This window comes from Entelurus aequoreus, linkage group LG24 (genome assembly GCF_033978785.1).
Source record: "Entelurus aequoreus isolate RoL-2023_Sb linkage group LG24, RoL_Eaeq_v1.1, whole genome shotgun sequence".
Lineage (NCBI taxonomy): Eukaryota > Metazoa > Chordata > Actinopteri > Syngnathiformes > Syngnathidae > Entelurus > Entelurus aequoreus.
The window spans coordinates 37440413-37465412 of NC_084754.1; the positions used below are offsets into that span (position 1 = coordinate 37440413).

Here is a 25000-nt window from a genome sequence, read left to right on the forward strand (position 1 = left end):
TCCTGTGGGGAGTGCTCAGAGAGTATGGGGTATCGGACTGTCTGATTGTGGCGGTCCGCTCCCTGTATGATCAGTGCCAGAGTTTGGTCCGCATTACCGGCAGTAAGTCGGACACGTTTCCAGTGAGGGTTGGACTCCGCCAAGGCTGCCCTTTGTCACCGATTCTGTTCATAACTTTTATGGACAGAATTTCTAGGCGCAGTCAGGGCGTTGAGGGGATCTGGTTTGGTGGCTGCAGGATTAGGTCTCTGCTTTTTGCAGATGATGTGGTCCTGATGGCTTCATCTGGCCAGGATCTTCAGCTCTCGCTGGATCGGTTCGCAGCTGAGTGTGAAGCGACTGGGATGAGAATCAGCACCTCCAAGTCCGAATCCATGGTTCTCGCCCGGAAAAGGGTGAAGTGCCATCTCCGGGTTGCGGAGGAGACCCTGCCCCAAGTGGAAGAGTTCAAGTACCTCGGAGTCTTGTTCACGAGTGAGGGAAGAGTGGATCGTGAGATCGACAGGCGGATCGGTGCGGCGTCTTCAGTAATGCGGACGCTGTATCGATCCGTTGTGGTGAAGAAGGAGCTGAGCCGGAAGGCAAAGCTCTCAATTTACCGGTCGATCTACGTTCCCATCCTCACCTATGGTCATGAGCTTTGGGTTATTTCCTCCGCCGGGGCTCTCCCTTAGAGATAGGGTGAGAAGCTCTGCCATCCGGGGGGAGCTCAAAGTAAAGCCGCTGCTCCTCCACATCGAGAGGAGCCAGATGAGGTGGTTCGGGCATCTGGTCAGGATGCCACCCGAACGCCTCCCTAGGGAGGTGTTTAGGGCACGTCCGACCGGTAGGAGGCCACGGGGAAGACCCAGGACACGTTGGGAAGACTATGTCTCCCGGCTGGCCTGGGAACGCCTCGGGATCCCCCGGGAGGAGCTGGACGAAGTGGCTGGGGAGAGGGAAGTCTGGGCTTCCCTGCTTAAGCTGCTGCCCCCGCGACCCGACCTCGGATAAGCGGAAGAAGATGGATGGATGGATGGATATACATATATAGAAGACAGAATGATCAGAAGAAAGGAATATTTTTTTTCTCACTTAGACTGTAAAGCTAAAATGACGGGACACTTCATTAGGTACAGCAGTGACAATTCTGCATGCCTTTATAAAGACTTTAGCTTGAGTCCATCACATTGTACCTAATGAAACGTCCAGTGAGATCCGGCGGCAGAACCGAGCTATGACTTTTAGACGTCTCACAGCGTGCAAACGAGCGGCGGCACAGCAGGTGTTGACATGAGCAGACGCTAACGTGCAGTTTGCAAAGCACACGGAGACAGCCGCTGGGAGCTAATGTCCAGCGGCTCCAGGAGCGAGACGGAGACGTGAAATGGACCTTGGATGCCTACACACCTGCTCTATATAGAGCCCTGCCGGGCCAGGCTCAGCATGCTCTTCCGGAACCTCCTCACGTGCAACCAAGACCAAAGTCCCACATGGACCATTTGCAATTTGATGAAATTGATCAAACGGCGTCCAGTTAGTCCTCTGCTCTATCTGGCACCTGCAGCTGTGCTGGCTTGAAAGAGAAACCCGATGATGAACGTCACCGAGCTTAATCTACCGGAGACATGCTGTCCAAAAACGAGGATCACATCAAAAACTGGAATGGCACTCAGTGATGCATAAGGTCCACATCAGGATTTTTGATCAGAATAGATATTTACCTTCTTAGATGACCATTTCCTGTGCATATGCCTGAAAATATATACATATATATACATGTGTGTGCGTGTGTGTGTGTGTGTTTTCTTGTATTTCCACCCTTCTTGACACATCAACAAGGAAAAGTACCTTCCATATGAGGAAGGTACAAGTTAGGACCGGAATCATGGTCCCAATACGGAAAACCATTGCATCTAATAGAGAATGTCTCATTAGCACCCCTGGTGGTGAAATCTATCAAAATGAGGGTGGTCCCAAAAAGGAGGGATTTTTCAAATTGACTGTGTGTCGGTTTTAAAAGTGCTCCCCCTCTGGTCAACATATGAAATAACAAGTGTGTGTAAGAAATTGATGTATTTTTTCATACAAAATGTGCACCGGATTATAAGGCACGTTAAAGGGGTCATATTACGATGTCCTTGTGGTGTACATACCATGTAATGGTGGTTCTTCTATCTCTGACTACGGTAGCCGTAATGGGCCGACAATCCATCAAGCCGTGCAGCTTCAAAGTCATACTAAAACATTTTGACAGATTTTTGAGTACCCTGTGTAATGTTCTTTATTTTCAATGGAACATTTAAAGTTTTGGTGTTGTTTACTGGCGTCATATTGCAGGGTGAGTCATACCAAAGACTAGAAAAATGGGAGCCATTACCTCCCTGCTTGGCACTCAGCATCAAGGGTTGGAATTGGGGGTTAAATCACCAAAAATGATTCCCGGGCGCGGCCACCGCTGCTGCTCACTGCTCCCCTCACCTCCCAGGGGGTGAACAAGGGGACACATTTCACCACACCTAGTGTGTGTGTGTGACAATCATTGGTACTTTAACTTTTAACTTTAAATGGAAAAAGATATATTTATTGTTTTAATATGGTTTCTGTAGGAGGACAAACATGGCACACACCTTCCTAATTGTTAGAAATCCCACTGCTTACATTAAACTTGCTTCACTGATGAGAGTGTTTGGGGAGCGCCATTTTGTCCTACTAATTTTGGAGGTCCTTGAATGCACCGTAGTTTGTTTACATGTACAACTTTCCTTGATGCTGCCACGGAAGGACGTGTTTTATGCCACTCCTTCTTTGTCTCATTCTGTCCACCAAACATTTTATGCTGTGCGTGAATTCACAAAGGTGAGCTTTGTTGACATTATTGACTTGTTGGAATGCTAATCAGGCATGTTTGGTCACTGCACGACTGTAAGCTAACCGATGCTAACATGCTATTTATGCTAGCTGTATGTACATATTGCATCATTATGCCTCGTTTGTAGGTATATTTGAGCTCATTTAATTTGCAGTTTCCGTTTCCTTCAACTTGAACACACACATATTTACCTTTGGCCATTCTAAGCCAGTAATTTCCAGGAGTTATCTCACCCTCTGAAAAGCCTCCGTTTTAGTAATGTTTTCCAATGTTGTAAAAATGTGTAGAATAAATATTACATTTCAACATTTCTGTCAATAAAGATTTGCGTCTGTCCGACACAGTCATTTTGATAGTAGGCTAATATAGCTAGTATAGACACTTACATCATGTGTCGTCATCATTATAACACTTATATAAGACTTTTAAAGTCATTTTGATAGTAGGCTAATATAACTAATATAGACACTTACTAGTAGGTAGGTCATTATTGTCATTGCACAAGTACAACAAAACTTTGTTTTCAGCACAAACCCGTTCAAGATGAGACAACCAAACAGTGTACATGATTACAGAACAGGAACGCTGATGGGTCACCACAGGGCGCCCCGTAAAAGATGGGAAAACGATCAACGCTGGGGAACATTGTGTGTTTTCCTTCATTATAGCACTTATATAAGACATTTAAAATAATTTTGATAGTAGGCTAATAGAGCTAATATAGACACATCATGTGTTGTCTTCATTATAACACTTATGTAAGCCATTTAAAATAATTTTGATAGTAGGCTAATAGAGCTAATATAGACACTTACATCATGTGTCGTCTTCATTATAACACTTATATAAGACTTTAAACGTCCTTTTGATAGTAGGCTAATATAAATAACAGACACTTACATCATGTGTTGTCTTCATTATATTACTTATATAAGACTTTAAACGTCATTTTGATAGTAGGCTAATATAAATAACATAGACACGTACATCATGTGTTGTCTTCATTATAACACTTATATAAGACTTTAAACGTCATTTTGATAGTAGGCTAATATAAATAACATAGACACTTACATCATGTGTTGTCTTCATTATAACACTTATACAAGACTTTAAACGTCCTTTTGATAGTAGGCTAATATAAATAACATAGACACTTACATCATGTGTTGTCTTCATTATAACACTTATATAAGACTTTAAACGTCCTTTTGATAGTAGGCTAATATAAATAACATAGACACTTACATCATGTGTTGTCTTCATTATAACACTTATATATGACTTTTAAAGTCATTTTGATAGTAGGCTAATATAAATAACATAGACACTTACATCATGTGTTGTCTTCATTATAACACTTATACAAGACTTTAAACGTCCTTTTGATAGTAGGCTAATATAAATAACATAGACACTTACATCATGTGTTGCCTTCATTATAACACTTATATAAGACTTTTAAAGTCATTTTGATAGTAGACTAATATAACTAACATAGACACTTACATCATGTGTAGTCTTCATTATAACACTTTTATAAGACTCCAGATATACATATATACATATACATATATATATATATATATATATATATATATATATATATATATATATATATATATATATATATATATATATATATATATATATATATATATATATATATATATATATATATATAAATTTTGGTCCAATATGGGTCTTTCAACGTTTTGGGTTGCCGACCCCTGACTTAAGTCATATTTTTAGTAACACTGCTAAACATGATACTAAAAACACAAATATGAAACAAAAAACTTTTTTCACAAATCTTATTACAAAATGTGTTCCAGAATTGTATGGCAAAATGCGGCGTTGTTACATAACGAGGTGAAAATGTACTCCACTATTACGTAATGCATCGTTAACACTCCACACACTATTGGACCCTGGTTCACTGAATACGAGTGTTAATTAGAGTAAGAATGATGTCATCAATGTGTGTCAAATATAGTCACTATGTTGTGTGCTATTTGCTGACTGTGGAGTTCAACTGGAGTGCGCTACTTGGCTTCAACCAGCAGGGGTGCTGCTGATTCAGTCTCAGCTAGTTGGTTGTGTCAAGAGAAACAACACCGGCGTTAAAACAGGAGTTCAGAACATCTTTTTATGACTAATATTTATGTATAAAAAAAAACAATGAAATAATTCTTAATTTCCCACCAGCAGGGGCAGGTGGACTGCTGGCCACTGCCGTGCCCTCCCGGCGACTGCGAGTTCACGGTGGTGCCCGACGGCGAGTGCTGCCCCCGATGCGTCAGCGACCCCTGCCTGGCGGACACCATCCGCAACGACATCACCAAGACGTGCACGGACGAGCACGACATCTCGCGCTTCAGCGGCTCCTCCTGGATCAAACACGGCACCGAGTGCACCCTCTGCCAGTGCAAGGTAAGTGTGTGTTCCAGCAGGAAATGATCTGTTCCAGGGAAGACAGTAGCCATCCTAACACATGTATCAACTGTTTTAATGTTTTAATGAACATTTCTCCATTCCAAACTGTCATACATGTGACAAAAAGAAGTGAACTGCTGTTAATATTAAAAAAAATATATATATATATATATATATATATATATATATATATATATATATATATATATATATACATACACATACACATACGGTGTATATATATACATATATGTGTATTTTTTATATATTTCTGTACATATATGAATACAGATATACTTTTTTACATATATATATATACATATATATATATATATATATATATATATATATATATATATATATATATATATATATATATATATATATATATATATATATATATATATGTATATATATATATATGTATATATATATGTATATATATATATATATATATATACATATATATGTATGTATATATATTTATATATATATACATATATATATATATATATATATATATATATATATATATATATATATATATATATATATATATATATATATATATATATATATATATATATATACCGTATTTCCTTGAATTGGCGCAGGGAATATAGTATTCGCACGTCTAGAATTACTGCCGGGTCAAACTCGTTTCTCAAAATAATTAACGCATGCTTGGCCTTATCGCCGGTTCATTATTGACGCCGGATCAAATTCGTTTCGCAAAATATTAATTTTATTATCGCATGTCTATAATTTTCGCCGGGTCAAACTCGTTTCGCAAAATATTTAGCATATGGCTAGAACTTCCACCGGGTCAAATTCGTTACGTCACGAGTGACGCTTTACCTGTCCTCATTTTCAAAATGGAGGAAGCTGCTTTCAGTAGTTTGCAATCGCACAAAGGAAAAAAGATAAAGAGCTATTCAGTAGGATTTAAGGTCCAAGCTATTGAATACCAGTACAGTATGCTAAAAAGAACAGTAAGCAGCTATGTTTTATTAATATACCGTAGCTGCGTGTGTCAAATACTGTATGAGTCATGAAATGACTCCCGCCTCCTGGTGGTAGAGGGCGCTGCCGCGCTAGTGATCCTTCTTGCGACTTCCGGTACTGCAGAAGAAGTGAACACGCAGCAAGAGATTTTTTTTTGTTTCCTCTGCCTGAACTTTTAACAAGGAGGATTACATACGGTATCTAAAATAAAACAGTTTTCTAAACTGGACTTTCAATCGAAGCAGGAGGTAATAATTAAAGGCCTACTGAAAGCCACTACTACCGACCACACAGTCTGATAGTTTATATATCAATGATGAAATCTTAACATTGCAACACATGCCAATACGGCCGGGTTAACTTATAAAGTGCAATTTTAAAATTCCCGCCACACTTCCGGTTGAAAAACTCCTTTGGATATGATTTATGCGCGTGACGTCACAAAAGCAACGAAAGTGGTTGGACCCCATCGGACCCGATAGAAAAGCCTCTTGTTTTCTTCGACAAAATTCCACAGTATTCTGGACATCTGTGTTGGTGAATCTTTTGCAATTTGTTTAATGAACAATGGAGGCTGCAAAGAAGAACGTTGTAGGTGGGATCGATCGGTGTATTAGCGGCTAAGTACAATACCGTAATTTCCGGACTATAAGCCGCTACTTTTTCCCTTCGTTCTGGTCCCTGCGGCTTATACAACGGTGCGGCTTATTTACGGCCTGTTCTTCTCCGACACCGACGAAGAGGATTTCGGTGGTTTTAGTACGCAGGAGGAAGACGATGACACAATGATTAAAGACTGACTTTTCATATACCGGTAGGCTGGTTATTTTGATAACGTACAAGTGAGCACTTTGTATTACTTTGCACCGTTGTATTATTTGTACTCTGCACGAATGCTGTTCGCCATGTCAAAGATGTGAAAGTTTGATTGAATGATTGAAAGATTTATTGATAATAAATGGGACGCTTTGCGTTCCCAAACAGTCATCTCTGTCCCGACAATCCCCTCCGTGGTAGCAGGAACCCCTATATGCTATGGTAATTACACATCAAAACCCTGCGGCTTATAATCGGGTGCGGCTTATATATGGAGCAATCTGTATTTTCCCCTAAATTTAGCTGGTGCGGCTTACAGTCAGGTGCGGCTTATAGTCCGGAAATTACGGTACTTACAGCAACACAACAAGGACTACTTACTACGCCTAGCCGATGCTTGCCGCCAAACCCGCGGATGAAGTCCTTCGTCACGCCGTTGATCGCTGGAATGCAGGTGAGCACGGCTGTTGATGGGAAGATGAGGGCTGGCTGGCGTAGGTGGAGCGCTAATGTTTTTATCATAGTTCTGTGAGGTCCGGTTGCTAAGTTGCTAAATTAGCCTTAGCGTCATTAGCAACAGCATTTTTAAGCCTTACCAGGCTGAGAATTTTTAACCGTTACATGTACATGGTTTAATAGTATTATTGGTCTTCTGTCTATCCTTCCAGTCAGGGGTTTATTTATTTTGTTTCTATCTTCATTTGAGAACGATGCTATCACGTTAGCTCAGTAGCTAAGTGTGTCACCGATGTATTGTCTTGGAGATAAAAGTCACTTTAAATGTCCATTTCGCGTGCTCGACTCTCATTTTCAAGAGGATATAGCATCCGAGGTGGTTTAAAATACGAATCCGTGATCCACAATAGAAAAAGGAGAGAGTACATAGTTCTGTGAGGTCCGGTTGCTGAGTTGCTAAATTAGCCTTAGCGTCGTTAGCAACAGCATAGTTAAGCCTTACCAGGCTGAGAATTTTTAACCGTGTAGTTACATGTACATGGTTTAATAGTATTGTTGATCTTCTGTCTATCCTTCCAGTCAGGGGTTTATTTATTTTGTTTCTATCTTCATTTGAGAACGATGCTATCACGTTAGCTCAGTAGCTAAGTGTGTCACCGATGTATTGTCGTGGAGATAAAAGTCACTTTAAATGTCCATTTCGCGTGCTCGACTCTCATTTTCAAGAGGATATAGTATCCGAGGTGGTTTAAAATACAAATCCGTGATCCACAATAGAAAACAGAGAGTGTGGAATCCAATGAGCCAGCTTGTACCTAAGTTACGGTCAGAGCGAAAAAAGATACGTCCATCAATGCCTCTCAAGTCCCTCACTGTAACGTTCCTCATCTACGAATCTTTCATCCTCGCTCAAATTAATGGGGTAATCGTCACTTTCTCGGTCCGAATCTCTCTCGCTCCATTGTAAACAATGGGGAATTGTGAGGAATACTAGCTCCTGTGACATCACGCTACTTCCGGTATAGGCAAGGCTTTTTTTTTATCAGCGAGCAAAAGTTGCGAACTTTATCGTCGATTTTCTCTACTAAATCCTTTCAGCAAAAATATGGCAATATCGCGAAATGATCAAGTATGACACATAGAATGGATCTGCTATTCCCGTTTAAATAAAAAAAAATAATTTCAGTAGGCCTTTAAAGGAATATGTCCATAGAGACAGAGAGACTTTTAAAACGGAAGAAAGAAAATAAGGAAGACTTCTATAAACAAGTTATCGATGCTTTTGGTCAGAAGGAGCTGCAAATGGACTCCATTTATAAGTACAGGTAAGACCGTAATAGTTTTTTTTATTAAATGTGCTTTTCATGATGGTATGCTTACATCACACTCAAAGCGCACGCCTAAATTTACCGCATTCCTTTTGGTAAACGCCGGAGTGAGAAGAGGTTTTAAAATAATTACCGCACGCACGGCCATCCCGCTGGTTTCCGGTAAACGCCGGAGTGACAGGAGGTTTTAAATTAATTAGCGCCCCTGCGGCTATTCAAGGAGATACGGTATATATATATATATATATATATATATATATATATATATATATATATATATATATTGTACATACTGTATACACATATATGTATATATGTATATATATAAATGATAAATGGGTTATACTTGTATAGCGCTTTTCTACCTTCAAGGTACTCAAAGCGCTTTGACAGTATTTCCACATTCACCCATTCACACACACATTCACACACTGATGGAGGGAGCTGCCATGCAAGGCGCTAACCAGCAGCCATCAGAGGCAAAGGGTGAAGTGTCTTGCCCAAGGACACAACGGACGTGACTAGGAAGGTAGAAGGTGGGAATTGAACCCCAGTAACCAGCAACACTCCGATTGCTGGCACAGCCACTCTACCAACTTCGCCACGCCTATACTGTATACACATATATATCAATCAATCAATGTTTATTTATATAGCCCTAAATCACAAGTGTCTCAAAGGGCATATGTATGTATATATGTATGTGTGTGTGTATGTATTAGGGTTATCCCGATACCAATATTTTGGTACCGGTACCAAAATGTATTTTGTTACTTTTTGATACTTTGCTAAATAAAGGGAACCTCAAAAAATGTAATTATTGGCTTTATTTGAACAAAACATCTTAGGGTACATTAGACATATGTTTCTTATTGCAATTCTGTCTTTAAATAAAATAGTGAACATACTAGACAACTTGTCTTTTAGTAGTAAGTAAACAAACAAATGCTCGTAATTTGTCTGCTGACGTATGCAGTAAAAAATATTGTGTCATTTATCATTCTATTATTTTGTCAAAATTATGAGGGACAAACTGTACAAATGGATTATTAATCTACTTGTTCATTTACTGTTAATATCTGCTTATTTTCTGTTTTAACATGTTCTATCTACACTTCTGTTAAAATGTAATAATCACGTATTCTTCTGTTGTTTGATACTTTACATTAGTTTTGGATGATACCACACATGTAGGTATTGATCCGATACCAAGTAGTTGCAGGATCATACATTGGTCATATTCAAAGTCCTCATGTGTCCAGGGACATATTTTCTGTAGTTTCTGGAAAAACAGCAGATTGCTCCTGTCATTTTGAGGATCTTTGGTTAGTTTCTTCCAGTCCAATAGAAGGATCTATGACTAGCCTTTTCACAGTGTTGTAGGTGCTTCAAAACAGCTCCTGTCACATGGAGGATCTTTGACTTGCATTTTTGCTGTAGTTTTCTAAAAACAACCAAGCGCTCAGGTCATATAAAGGATCTTTGACGAGAATGTCTGCTGTGAAAACACTGCTTCTTGTTACGGCTCAGGCTCCTGCCAACGCCTCTCATCCGTCTGCGCGCTCCAGTGAGCGCACCTCGGGACACGCCCACGGGCGCGCACATCCAGGAGCGCGCCGTGCGCGTCTCCGCCCCGCAGCTAGCGTCCGAGCTAGCACCTGACCCCGAGCTAGCGTCCGAGCTAGCACCTGACCCCGAGCTAGCGTCCGAGCTAGCACCTGACCCCGAGCTAGCGTCCGAGCTAGCACCTGACCCCGAGCTAGCGTCCGAGCTAGCACCTGTCCCCGAGCTAGCCTCCGAGCTAGCACCTGTCCCCGAACTAGCCTCCGATTTAGCACCAGCTTCCAGGCTGACTCCTGCGTCTCCGCCAGCTTCCAGGCTGGCCTCCACCTCTGCCCCTCGGCCTGCAGTGTCGACCTCAGCACCTCGGCCTGATCCTCAGCTGTCCTCGTCTCCGGCGCCGACAACGCCTGCTGCTTCCATGCCTGCATTGCCGATGACGTCTGCCGCTTCCACGTCGCCGATGACATCTGCCGCTTCCTCGCCGCCGATGTCTGTCGCTACCACGCCGCCGATGACGTCATCCTCTTTGCCTCCGATGTCATCTCGTCTCTGGCGAGACGCACCATGGCGCCACTCGCGTCCGCCTTTCCGACGGCCAAGATGGTGGCCGTACCTTGGTCGCCCGCCTCGCCGGCCTCAGCGGCATTCTACTCGCCGCCGCCACCAGACCCGTCCCCGGTGGATTCGGGGACATTTGGGCCGGTGACCCACCACCAGTTCACCCCGCCGCCCACCCTTGACTTTTGTTCATGTGTTTTTGTTTGTGGTACGACCAGTAGGACATCTGGAAGCTGTCCATAAGGAGGGGGGTACTGTTACGGCTCAGGCTCCTGCCAACGCCTCTCATCCGTCTGCGCGCTCCAGTGAGCGCACCTCGGGACACGCCCACGGGCGCGCACATCCAGGAGCGCGCCGTGCGCGTCTCCGCCCCGCGGCAGCCGCCAGCTGCAAACGATCACCGGCATTCTGCACACCTGCACTTAATGAAGGACCTGCCTTCATAAGCTCGCAGAACCTGCCAGGCGGCGCCGGAGTATAGTCTTCTTTACCCTTGTAAGCGTCCTGTATCTGTCTTCCATCCCGCGAACTCGCTCCTTCCCTGTGACTTCCATGTTTCCATTGTTCTGATGTTCTTGTTGTCTTCCCGCAGCGCTTCCCGTGTTCCCCTGTGATCCCTCCTTGTTCCCCTTGCCCCCCGGACTGCCTTTTGGATTCTCGACCTCCCGCTTGGACTTTCTTCTGATGCTTCTCTCTCGCCCGGATCACCTGCCTGCCCCATGGACTGCCCGTTTGCTCTCGTCAACACTTTGGTAACACACTTCAGTTAAATTACACACATAGTATTACTTCACACTCTTGTATTTTGGTCACACACTTCATTCTATAGTTTAGTTGTATTGTTGATATTATTATTATTATATATATATATATATATATATATATATATATATATATATATATATATATATATATATATATATATATATATATATATATATATTAATAATAATAATAATAATAGTGAACCTTACTGCCATCTAGTGTCTGTCGCCGTCACCTCCCCTTAGTAACCATAACACTTCTGTCATTTAGAGGATCTACGACTCCTGGTGTTGGGAGGAGAGTCTCTTCACAATAAAAGAAAACACAGCTGACTTTGTTCTTCTCTTACTGATAGACGTCAACAATGTAGAAAGTCCATCTTTTACGTGTCATCATCAATGAGTGGCGTTTCCTGTTCTTCGCCATCACTGGTATGGTTAGAGTGTCCGCCCTGAGATCGGTAGGGCGTGAGTTCGAACCCCGGCCGAGTAATACCAAAGACTCAGCATCAAGGGCTGGAATTTCTGCTCCGCCGCTCCCAGTCTGTGGAACGATCTCCCTGACCACCTGAGGGCACCACAGACTGTGGATGCTTTTAAAAAAGGCTTAAAACCCTAACTTTTTAAAAAGCCTTTTTTTAGATATATGCATACTAGTTCTAGCTATTAGGCTGTTTTAGTTTTTATTTTTATTTATTTTTATTATGTTTTTATTTATTTATCTTTTTAATACACTGTAGCACTTTGAGGTTGTTTACTCAATGTAAAGTGCTTTTTACAAATAAAATATATTATTATTATTATTATTATTAATTGGGGGTTAAATCACCAAAATGATTCCCGATCGCGGCCACCGCTGCTGCTCACTGCTCCCCTCACCTCCCAGAGTGTGGAACAAGGGGATGGGTCAAATGCAGAGGGTAATTTCACCACACCTAGTGTGTGTGTGACTATCAGTGGTACTTTAACTTGAACTTACTGTGAGGACGTGTTAAAAAAAAAAAAAAAAACTTAAAAAGAAAAAAAAAAGGTTACCAAGTTTTGCTGCAGTCTCCTGTGACACACCACTACAGCCGCCTTTCCCTGTCCTTTCTGTGCCATCTGGCACTTTCTGTCTGATGCCATTGACCACGTGGTCTTTGTCTCCCTCTCTCCCACAGAACGGACACATCTGTTGCTCAGTGGACCCCATGTGCCTTTAGTGGCGGCACCTGTACAGCATTCTCCTCCATGTAAAATACAACCAGAAGAAAAATAAACACCACCTCCATGGCCGCCCTCGAATAACGTCTCCTCACTGATCTCGACAGGAATGTTTCCGCCGCATGGAGGCGCCCTCATCTTCCTATTATCATCATGAGGAACCACATTATTATTGTAAATGCCAGCAGGATTGGTCCCATTCCTAAAAACACTACGAGTGTTTCTTGGTCTTTCTACCCAACATGATGATGATGGACTTCACCCTTTGTTCACCCGCCCCACATGACCTTGTAACATACAAATATTAACTGGCATGACTGTGCTTGATGTCCAAACTTTGTTTGATTTTCTTTGCTCATTTATTCAATTGTGAAAGATGATACTGTTGATACTTTTACCTTTTAGACTGTGCAGAGACCAGTTAGCGTTCTTTTGCCACACTTACCAGTCGTCAGTATTAGTGGTGCTTGGTAGCTTTTTATTGCACTTTTCCCCCCAACTTTTGTTTCTTTACGAGCTTGTTATTGTGTAATAGTGAAATAAAGTATTTCCATTTACATGTAATACATCTTTCTGTCATTATTCTGTTTATTATAGGTTTAGAGCACAGGTGTCTTCAATTTGGCCCGCAAGTTTGGCATGAATTCACCAATCTGGTGGTTAGATAGGAGCTTTGTCGTTGCCATCTTGTGGACAACGTGAGTGACACAGGCTAGTGACTATGGAGTGTACATGCACAGCATTGACTTATACGACCCATTCCAAACAACCCTGTCAGGCTTGGACGAAGGAAGGGACTCAGATGCAGAGATGGGATTCTAAATGAAGCTTTTATTTTTTAAACTATTTAACCTACAGAGCAGAGTATATTCAAATACTTTGGGTCACAAAAAACAGACAGCGAAAAAAGGTTCCAAAAAGGGGAAAACCGAAAATCGCTCCAACAGGAGGAAGAAAAATAATGACTATAAAAATTACTACTCTAATCTTATTCTAATAAATGTAAACAAAAAAATTACTCAAAAACTTTGAGGAAGGAAGATCATTAGGAAAAAATCATAATTCACCACTGCGGTTTAAAAAAGGCTAGATAACAAAAGTCGCTCTGAGGGAGGAGAAAAAGTTAACTCAAAATTACAGCGTGGGAATTTCTGGATACAAGGAAGTAGACGTGGGACGAGGCAAGGCATGGACATGAACATGAACATGAATGCTAGACAGGCACGAAAGCTCGAGACAATCTGGCACAGAACAAGGGGAGGCATGGGCTTATATGGAACATGAGGGTAATGGGAAACAGGTGGAAACAATCAAGGGTCAGGGATGACGTCAGACTGGTGACACAAGAGGAAGGACCCGTGATCTGAAACAAGAGGAGTTGCTTTTCAAAATAAAACATGCAAATCACAAGACAGAAAAAACCAAGACAAGACTTCCCACACCGCGGTGTGACAAACCATCCCTAGTCATGGCGCAGGAAAAAAAAATTAACCCAGCACAAAAAGTCAACAAACAAGTCACACAACACATCCAGCTTACTGAACGTTGTGGATATTATTTTTTTTAAAAAAGCTAACTACCATAAAAAAAAATCTTAATTACACCCATTTAAAGGTATGATGAAAAGAATGAAAATAAATGAAAAACCTCTCCACACTAACCATGTTTCGCGCATTTAAGCTGCTTGATATTTCTGATTGATTACAAAACTTTAAGGAAGCTGTCACGAACGTAAACAAGGTAGGAGTAGAACTGTCACATACTCTTAATATTTAATTCTAGTAATTATTAATTATATATCCATTATATTATTATAATATGTACACATATATCTGTATAGGCTATACATACATATATATATATATATATATATATATATATATATATATATATATATATATATATATATATATATATATATATATATATATATATATATATATATATATATATATATATATAAACAAATTGCCTCCATAATTCATAATTTTAATATCTATGTTATATAAACTATACTATAGTCATTGTGTGTAAAACAAATTGTGAATATATGACATAATGTCAATACAAGGCTCTTACCTATTGTCTTGTAATGGTTATTAAGTGTGGGAACTATTTTACGTGTAGTAATTCGGCGCGATGTCTTTTTAGGAGATCGCGCATGGATACTGTTGTGATTAAACAGGCTGTGGTGATTGACAAGACGTTAGTAAAGCTTCAAAACGCAACTCAGGCGTCTTTTTTGATTGAAAAACACAACATGAGAAGAGAACAATTCAGTATATTTTTTTTATTTAAAACCACAACAGGAAGGGAGACTAATTGAGTGTAATGTCTTCAGGTGCTGCTGTAATACATATTTCAGCACACCAGGGGGCGCGTTGTTAGTAGCGAGCAACAGAGCTAACGCAGTAAACGTCTGGAAAGTTCCACAGCTTCTTCGCTGACTGTGAGTATTTGGTGTTTAAACAACTAATTAGGTCATGAATTATGTGTTTTGCCTTCTTTAAAAGTAAATGATTTGGTGATGTATAAAACTGTTAAAAGCCCGGTAGTGCCAGTTTCGTGTTGAAGTAGACTGGACTTCAATGTTTTTGCCTCGAATGCGTTCTTTTTCTCGTTTCTACGCACTAAAATAGTGTTAACGGCAATACTAAAAGTTTTGGACAAACGGAAACATTGATATAGGTTATCTATTGTTCTCCATTTCCGAATTTAGGTCCAGGCCAGACGGTCTAATGAAAGTATAGAGAAGTGGTCCTCAAACTACGGACCGCGGGCCGGATACGGCCGGCCAGCGTCCAAAATCCTGCCCGCAGGATTAAGTAAAAAAAAAAAATATATATATATATATATATATATATATATATATATATATATATATATATATATATATATATATATACACACACACAGACACAGAGCCCGGCCCGCGGCCAACTTGTTTTAACCCAATGCGGCCCCCGAGTCAAAATGTTTGGGGACCCCTGGTATAGAGAATATTCCAGAACAAACTCCTTAGTTCGTTTGGAGAAAACCTTACATCCTTACAAACCGTGTAGGTGTAAAAGTCTTAAAGTAAGATAGGTTTCCAACATGATTCCGTTCGGAAAGGAAAAGTCCAAACCTCATCTCAAGGAGACAAACAGGAAGTGGTCAATACAATAAGACAACAACAGATTTATTGAGGAAACTTTAATCTGTTCTTGCCATGACTAAAAATCAATATGTCATTCCTCTGCGCTCTTCAGTCCAAATAGATGCTGGAAAGAAATAAACACGAGATTGTCTGAATGCAATTACACTTCACGGGGATCAAACCTGTGGTGTCACTAATCGCCACTAACCCACCATGCTTGTGTGTTCTTTATTTGCCCTTTCACAATAAAATGTGCTTGCACAGAGGCATGATGGAGTTGGATTTGCCAATTTTGCGACAGACAAGAGCCACATCCATTATTTTCCGGATTAAAGTCTCCATCTTAATCCTGATCGTTGCTACTAACATTCAATTGGATTCTCGCTTTTTGTTTCATACAGTTCCATAGAAATGGTACTAGAACAAGTAGTTTTGGTAACCCTGCTAACTAATGATTAGGATTAAAGTGAAGACCTTAATCTGTGTCCGTTTGTTAGTTGGTAGACAGATTAGTCGAAAAAGTTGCTTTTTGCTTGCAACTTTAAGCATAACAATCAGCCCAGGGACAGCTCTAATCTCAAAAGACTCTTAAATCCAAAAATATAGCGTTTACATCGCACCATTCCATTTTCTACCTGGGCATTTACTTGACGGATTTCAGTAGTTTTGCAACTGGCTTTATTGGCCTCGCTCTAAAAAAAAGTAAAACAAAAAAAAAATTGTAAAAATTTTACATTTATTGGATCAGCAGACACCTTGAATACATCAAGCAAAGACACTTAAAACACAAACAGGACATGACAAACACTTTAAAGCACAGGTGTCAAACTCCAGGCCTGGGTGCCAGATCTGGCCCACGACATCATTCCTGGCCCGCAAACACCTGGAAATGATATGTGTCAATAAAGTACTTCATATTTTCTCACTAAATGTAATTGACTTTATTCATTTTGACAGAAAAAAATATATGTAATGATTGAAATTGAATGCCTTTTAAACTTTTAATAGTATCTATTATTATTATAACAAATATTACAGTATATTATCATACTTTCCCAAAAAATGTTGTCTATATAAAAATAAATACTTAAATATCTGCTTGACTTATGATTCTACAGCAAACCACCCATAAAATTAATAAAAAACACAATACATTTTACGGTGTTCTTTACAGCATATTACTGTAAATAAATAAAAAACGTTTTTTAACGGTGTATTACTGTAAGATTAAGATTAGTTTATTTCAAAGGGGACAATGCTATTTCATAAAACACATGACTACACATGGTTAAAAAAGCCAGAATTAGCCAAAAGGCTAGTTTTTATCTGTAGTGCCCTGGCCATGATGTAAAAAAGGCAGTAAAATTACAATTTCAAAGAAAAAGAGAGAAAAAGAAAAAAAAGCACACAATACATATACGATATAATAAAAAAATAAAATACAACAACACAACATAACATTTGTAAATGGAAAGACGATGCATTTGTTTTTACGGTAGAAAAACTGGCAGCTAAGTTGCCAGAATAAAAAAAGAACTTGTACTGTTTTTCCATGAACAATATAATGTTGTAAAAACCAATGTCAATTTAATAGTAAAATTCTGGCAACTAAGCTGCTAGCTTTTTCCTTAAAAAAACAAAACAGTGGTACTGTTTATATTTACCGTAAAATGTTGTAAAAAATTAAAAAAAAGTTATTTTACAGTAACATGTTGTAAATGTAAAGTTTGTACTGTAAAATCGACAATCTACTTAAAACAATGTATATAATTAATAATGACATCCAGAGGCAAATTCATACATTATTGGCTGTTCCAAGCGGCCCTCTAATGGCAGCCACAACTGCCATGTGGCCCTCAATGAAAACCAGTTTGACATCCCTGCTTTAAAACCTCTTGTATTTCTGTAGAATATCTCCCTAATGTTTAAACCACACGACTGAAAGCTTTTTAGACAGTTATGCTAAAAAAAACAAAGCATCATAACTTTGTCGCGGTCAACAGCGACACACACAAGCGTCCACAACGTACACACAATGACACGTGTAGTGTTAAACCAAATGTGCATTAAATAAACATGCATTTACTGCCAAATTAAACATCCTCATATTATGTTTGTGAATATGTATTTTATCGTTGATCGTAAAAAAGCTTTTATGCCACAAAAATCAATATTTAATCAGCTATCTCCATCCTTTCATTCTTGCTGAGCACACATTATTTTTTTAAATATAGTTAGGTCTAAATTTATTCCAAATTATTATATTATTATAGTGTACAGTCATGAACCGAGTGCATGTAATTTGGGTAAATGCAAAGGCAAATCCTATTATTGCACTTATGTCTGAGTGATATGTTTGTTATTAAATTAGACCACTTTCTTCCAAAGTGGCCTGCAATATATGCAAATGGATCTTTTAGCTCCGAGCTGAAAAAAGACAAATGATTCAATATCATTCGTAATACTTTAGTTTTAACTTAAAACACACTCTGTTTCTTTGAGCGTGTTTAGAATAGAAAAATGACAAATAGACATTTATGAGGAGAAATGCTGCAGTTTTTGATGGGTTTTTCTTGCACACAAGGCCAATAATTCAAACATTATTTTTGTACATTGGAAAACCATTTTTATTGAAAAAAGGGAAATTTTGATATAAAAAAAAAAAAAAAAATTTCTATTGATTATTTTGTTCATTTGTATCTTAATTAATAAAAATAAAATTGTTGAACATAATAAACAATTGATTTGTTGGCTGTTCTTAGATTATTTATTCATTCTTTATGTTTTATTTATTCTGCAATATGTTTTTACATTAGGATCCTTGTTAAGGACTAACTGGCGATTAAGGATGTCATTTGATATCATTGTCTTTTGTGTTTCACAAAATACATTATTGTTTAAAGGGGAACTTTGAATTTGTCCTATAATTCACATTCCTTATGTGAGACAATAACACAAATGTTCTCTTTTTTGTGTATACTAAATAAAATAAAAAAAATGCAAGCAAGAGGTGACCAACAATGTAGCCAATTGGAGTCATATATTCCACCCATAAAAAAACATAAAAAAATCTACCATCATTACTTCATTAATTGTATATTAACTAAGTATTAGCAACATAATATAAGAGCTAATGCAGAGGAACTATTTTTAGCAACACAGCGCCTTGTTTGTACTGCAGCTATTGACATACTTTGCAGCTGCTGCTGCATCGCCTCTGAGTTGGTAAAAGTTTCTTCTAGATTATAACTCGTGCCTCTCTCTTGTATAGGAGAAGGTTGCGGCCATAAGCCAAGATGTTGAACTTTGAACTTACATGGAGACCCGAAGATGTGGCAATATGCTTGTTCTCTCTCAGCAGTTTCTACCTGAGTAGCAAGGATTCATCATCTAAACGGGGAACACACGTTTTGTGCTGAAAGATATAAACATCCCATCAGTCGGCATCCCAGTGACAGCGGACATTGTACAGTAAGTGATTGTTTTTCTATGTTTGTAGTTTGTATTTCTTGTTTTCGCACTTCGCAATAGTACTACATGGACTGCAAATTATTTGCTACTTGCAAAAGCTTAAAATAAAATTCTGGAAATTTCCAGAGTTTTAAGAGTCATTGACTTTACATCATAATCTTAATTTTAGCATGAATATTATATGTTTTCTATTCTACAAACCCCGTTTCCATATGAGTTGGGAAATTGTGTTTGATGTAAATATAAACGGAATACAATGATTTGCAAATCATTTTCGACCCATATTCAGTTGAATATGCTACAAAGACAAGATATTTGATGTTCAAACTGATAAACTTTTTTTTTTGCAAATAATCATTAACTTTAGAATTTGATGCCAGCAACACGTGACAAAGAAGTTGGGAAAGGTGGCAATAAATACTGATAAAGTTGAGGAATGCTCATCAAACACTTATTTGGAACATCCCACAGGTGAACAGGCAAATTGGGAACAGGTGGGTGCCATGATTGGGTATAAAAGTAGATTCCATGAAATGCTCAGTCATTCACAAACAAGGATGGGGCGAGGGTCACCACTTTGTCAACAAATGCGTGAGCAAATGTTGAACAGTTTAAGAAAAACCTTTCTCAACCAGCTATTGCAAGGAATTTAGGGATTTCACCATCTACAGTCTGTAATATCATCAAAGGGTTCAGAGAATCTGGAGAAATCACTGCACGTAGGCAGCTAAGCCCGTGACCTTCGATCCCTCAGGCTGTACTGCATCAACAAGCGACATCAGTGTGTAAAGGATATCACCACATGGGCTCAGGAACACTTCAGAAACCCACTGTCAGTTGGTCGCTACATCTGTAAGTGCAAGTTAAAACTGTCTTATGCAAGGCGAAAACCGTTTATCAACAACACCCAGAAACGCCGTCGGCTTCGCTGGGCCTGAGCTCATCTAAGATGGACTGATACAAAGTAGAAAAGTGTTCTGTGGTCTGACGAGTCCACATTTCAAATTGTTCTTGGAAACTGTGGACATCGTGTCCTCCGGAACAAAGAGGAAAAGAACCATCCGGATTGTTATAGGCGCAAAGTTGAAAAGCCAGCATCTGTGATGGTATGGGGGTGTATTAGTGCCCAAGACATGGGTAACTTACACATCTGTGAAGGTGCCATTAATGCTGAAAGGTACATACAGGTTTTGGAGCAACATAAGTTGCCATCCAAGCAATGTTACCATGGACGCCCCTGCTTATTTCAGCAAGACAATGCCAAGCCACGTGTTACATTAACGTGGCTTCATAGTAAAATAGTGCGGGTACTAGACTGGCCTGCCTGTAGTCCAGACCTGTCTCCCATTGAAAATGTGTGGCGCATTATGAAGCCTAAAATACCACAACGGAGACCCCTGGACTGTTGAACAACTTAAGCTGTACATCAAGCAAGAATAGGAAAGAATTCCACCTAAAAAGCTTAAAAAATGTGTCTCCTCAGTTCCCAAACGTTTACTGAGTGTTGTTAAAAGGAAAGGCCATGTAACACAGTGGTGAACATGCCCTTTCCCAACTACTTTGGCACGTGTTGCAGCCATGAAATTCTAAGTTAATTATTATTTGCAAATAAAAAATAAAGTTTATGAGTTTGAACATTAAATATCTTGTCTTTGTAGTGCATTCAATTGAATATGGGTTGAAAAGGATTTGCAAATCATTGTATTCCATTTATATTTACATCTAACACAATTTCCCAACTCATATGGAAACGGGGTTTGTAGTTTAAAAATGAGAACATAACTAATCAAATAAGATATTTTGGTTTTCCCCACATAAAAAATGTTTGCATCATCCGGAAGATGCTTAGTCTAAGAATTACAAGAGTAAAATACTTATTTATATGTTAAAGGACAAGCGGTAGAAAATGGATGGATGGATGTTAAAATTCCTGGTAATTTCTAGATATGCAAATCTTAAAGGATGTATTATCAAGTAAATTGAACAAGCTGCTTGGACACACTAGTTTTTAATATTTTTTTTACACCCAAGATCTAGTTTTGATCTTATACTTTGTCAGATCTGTTTTGCAGTGTGATGCTTGGTGTTTCACGACAGCTGGATCTGCTGATCACTTAGCGTCTAAAACTTGTAGCTCATTCTACGTAAATCGCCGTCGGCTCTCATGAAGTCCGCCATGATTTGTAGTAGTTCTTGTTATTGAAGAAAATAGCCAACGTTGCAATGCACTCTGTGAAAAAATGTAAATGATACGATAAATATGACATACAGTCGTGGTCAAAAGTTTACATACACATTTTTGTTTCATCTGACATCAACTGGACAAACACAAGACCTTCTGGAGGAAAGTACTGTGGTAAGATGAAACAAAAATTTAGCTGTTTGGCCACAATACCCAGCAATATGTTTGGAGGAGAAAAGGTGAGGCCTTTAATCCCAGGAACACCACACATGCTGTCAAGCATGGTGGTGGTAGTATTATGCTCTGGGCCTGTTTTGCTGCCAATGGAACTGGTGCTTTACAGAGAGTAAATGGGACAATGAAAAAGGAGGATTACCTCCAAATTCTTCAGGACAACCTAAAATCATCAGCCCGGAGGTTGGGTCTTGGGTGCAGTTGGGTGTTCCAACAGGACAATGACCCCAAACACACGTCAAAAGTGGTAAATGAATGGCTAAATCAGGCTAGAATGAAGGTTTTAGAACGGCCTTCCCAAAGTCCTGACTTAATAGTGTGGACAATGCTGAAAAAACATGTCCATGTCAGAAAACGAACACATTTAGCTGAACTGCACCAATTTTGTCAAGAGGAGTGGTCAAAAATTCAAGCAGAAGCTTGTGGATGGCTACCAAAAGCTCCTTATTGCAGTGAAACTTTCCAAGGGACATGTAAGCAAATATTAACATTGCTGTATGTATACTTTTGACCCAGCAGATTTGGTCACATTTTCAGTAGACCCATAATAAATTCATAAAAGAAGCAAACTTAATGAATGTTTTTTGTGACCAAGTATGTGATCCAATCACTCAATCACAAAAAAATAAGAATTGTAGAAATGATTGGAAACTCAAGACAGCCATGACATTATGTTCTTTACAAGTGTATGTAAACTTTTAACTGTATTATGTCCGTGCTGATACTACATTACATATACAGTATATTACAAAAACGCTGAAGATTATTGGATGTTTTTTAGCTGGCTTTATAGGCAGAATAGATTACCTTCATTGTTAGCCACCTCTTGCTGGAGTTTTATTTACGATTTAAAATGCACAAAACTGTTCTTGTCTCACATAAGGATTGTGAATGATGAACAATAATCCCCCCAAAAATGCAGTTCCCCTTTAGGCATTTTAAAATAATATTTTGTACGTGTGTTCATTTTATACAGCGCTCCCTTGCAGTTAACGTACTACGCTTTCAGTGCATCACAGATTTTTGAGATTTGAGTACGCATTTACCTTTTCATGTTAAAATGAAGAATGCCTTATAGTGTATGACGTGTTTATACGTGTGTGTAGGGATCATAAAGAGTTCTCATAAATTCAATCGCGTGCCTACTTACTGGAAATTCATCCAACACAGGGGTGCCCACACTTTTTCTGCCTACTTTTCAATTGACCAAGTCGAGGGGATCTACCTCATTCATATATATAATTTATATCTATTTATGATAGAGAGGTTTTTGGTAACAAGTTAAAGGTGTTAAATGATAATACAAGCATGTTTAACATATAGATCCCTTTCTTTCATGAAGACAAGAATATAAGTTGGTGTATTACCTGATTCTGATGACTTGCATTGATTGCTGAGAACGTCCACATTTTTAAATGGAGGAGAAAAAAAGTCCTCCTTTCTGTCCAATACCACATAAAAGTGGTTGGTTTTTGGGATCTTATTTGTTCAGCTTCCATACTCCTTTTTATACACTTTACAAAAAATACATTGACGGCAAACTCCGTAGCTTGCTAGCTTGTGCACGCCAGCTTTCTGAGACATTTATTTTGTTAGCGCAGGCAGGATGGAGCAGCGCTTTTATCGAGAAGACAGGAACTGTGCAGTCGGTCTTTAGAGTTTTGACGGCAGGTACGGCACAAGAGTCTGTTCAAATAAAAAGTGTTTCTCGCCTTCCTGTCGGTCATTTTTTATTATTAATGATCTGGCAGCAGCCAGCGTCATCTCACAAGACCCTCAGGTGCCGTGAATGTCAATCAAGTGACGAAAGTGACGTCTTTGTGAGGATTGATGATCGCTAATTTTTTGGTCTATTTTTTTAAAGCCTGGCTGGTGATCGACTGACACACCCTCCGCCATCGACCGGTAGCTCGCGATCGACGTAATGGGCACCCCTGATCTATGGTAACACCTGCGATAATCGAAAGAACGCTTTTGGAAAAAATGTGTCAGTTTTCAACCTTATCCTGACTCGTTGGAATGTTGTTAAGTCATTTTCATCTCTATTACATTAAAAGAGTTCATGTATAAAAAAAACACTTTTGAATTACTACCAAAATTTTACTGATCAAGTTGTAGGGTGACAGGTCTCTCTTTTCATTGACTTTCATATACAGTACTGTCCAAAAGTTTGGACACACCTTCTCATTCACAACACAACTGATGGTCCCAAACCCAAAGGTAAAGCAATAAATTCCACTAATCAACCCTGATAAAGCACACCTGTGAAGTGAAAACCATTTCAGGTGAGTGCAAAACAGTAATCGGAGCAAAGGGTGGCTATTTTGAAGGAACTATATCAGTGGTTCTTAACCTTGTTGGAGGTACCGAACCCCACCAGTTTCCCTTTAGTGAAATTTAAAAATTCGCATCTTTAGTGAAAAATATTTAAAAACATTTTTTTTTCAAATTCAAGACAAATTTTATGTTTTTGGTAACACTTTAGTATGGGGAACATATTCTAAGTAACACATATTTAATTTAGAGTTTTTTGGACACTACGGGAACATATTCTAAGTAACAAAGACTTAATTTAGAGTTATTTAGGTAGGGTTAGGGTTAGAGGGTTAGGGCCAATTAGAGGGTTAGGCTTATAATAAGGCCATGCCGAATAAGGCATTAATAAGTACTTAATAATGACTAGTTAAGAGCCAATATGTTACTAATTTATACGTTAATAAGCAACTAATTAATGGTGAATATGTTCCCCATACTAAAGTGTTACCATGTTTTTTTACTGGTGCACAAAATGAACCGTGCATGAACATCACCTTGTTCAAAGAACAAAACCCACACAGTGCATAAACTCACAACAAAGTACACACCTGCAAATCAGTGTGACTTCTACTGTTGCCGTATCCGTAATACGCCGATAGGGAGAAGTTTTTGTTTACACGATGAGTCGGGTGTGTCTTGACCTCCGTCAAACCCCTGAGCCCGACTCACCGAACCCCT

The 25000-nt window shown here is 39.1% G+C and overlaps 2 protein-coding genes and 1 long non-coding RNA gene across 9 annotated transcripts in view; 2 read left to right on the plus strand and 1 right to left on the minus strand.

The window, feature by feature from the left end:
- Nucleotides 1-13544, plus strand: part of nell2a (neural EGFL like 2a) — a 442132-nt gene extending 428588 nt beyond the window's left edge. For all 3 annotated transcript variants that reach the window (XM_062035926.1, XM_062035927.1, XM_062035925.1), the window contains 2 exons: nucleotides 5060-5284; nucleotides 12938-13544. In XM_062035926.1, the coding sequence (XP_061891910.1) occupies nucleotides 5060-5284; nucleotides 12938-12979 (267 nt within the window). In that variant the 3' untranslated portion in view covers nucleotides 12980-13544. The remainder of the gene's footprint in view (nucleotides 1-5059; nucleotides 5285-12937) is intronic.
- A 1771-nt stretch (nucleotides 13545-15315) lies between these two features.
- The window catches only part of LOC133641660 (uncharacterized), a 135376-nt gene continuing 125691 nt past the window's right edge, over nucleotides 15316-25000 (plus strand). For 2 of the 3 annotated variants that reach the window (XR_009824316.1, XR_009824315.1), the window contains exons 1-2: nucleotides 15361-15429; nucleotides 19478-19590. This is a non-coding gene — a long non-coding RNA (uncharacterized LOC133641660). Of the gene's footprint in view, nucleotides 15430-19477; nucleotides 19591-25000 lie in introns of all 3 variants that reach the window. The other variant, XR_009824317.1, reaches the window with a different exon arrangement.
- Nucleotides 22728-25000, minus strand: part of tmem117 (transmembrane protein 117) — a 170143-nt gene continuing 167870 nt past the window's right edge. For all 3 annotated transcript variants that reach the window (XM_062035543.1, XM_062035544.1, XM_062035546.1), the window contains one exon: nucleotides 22728-25000. This exon is cut by the window's right edge and continues 1268 nt beyond it. The gene's annotated coding sequence lies outside the window, so the exon portion shown is untranslated.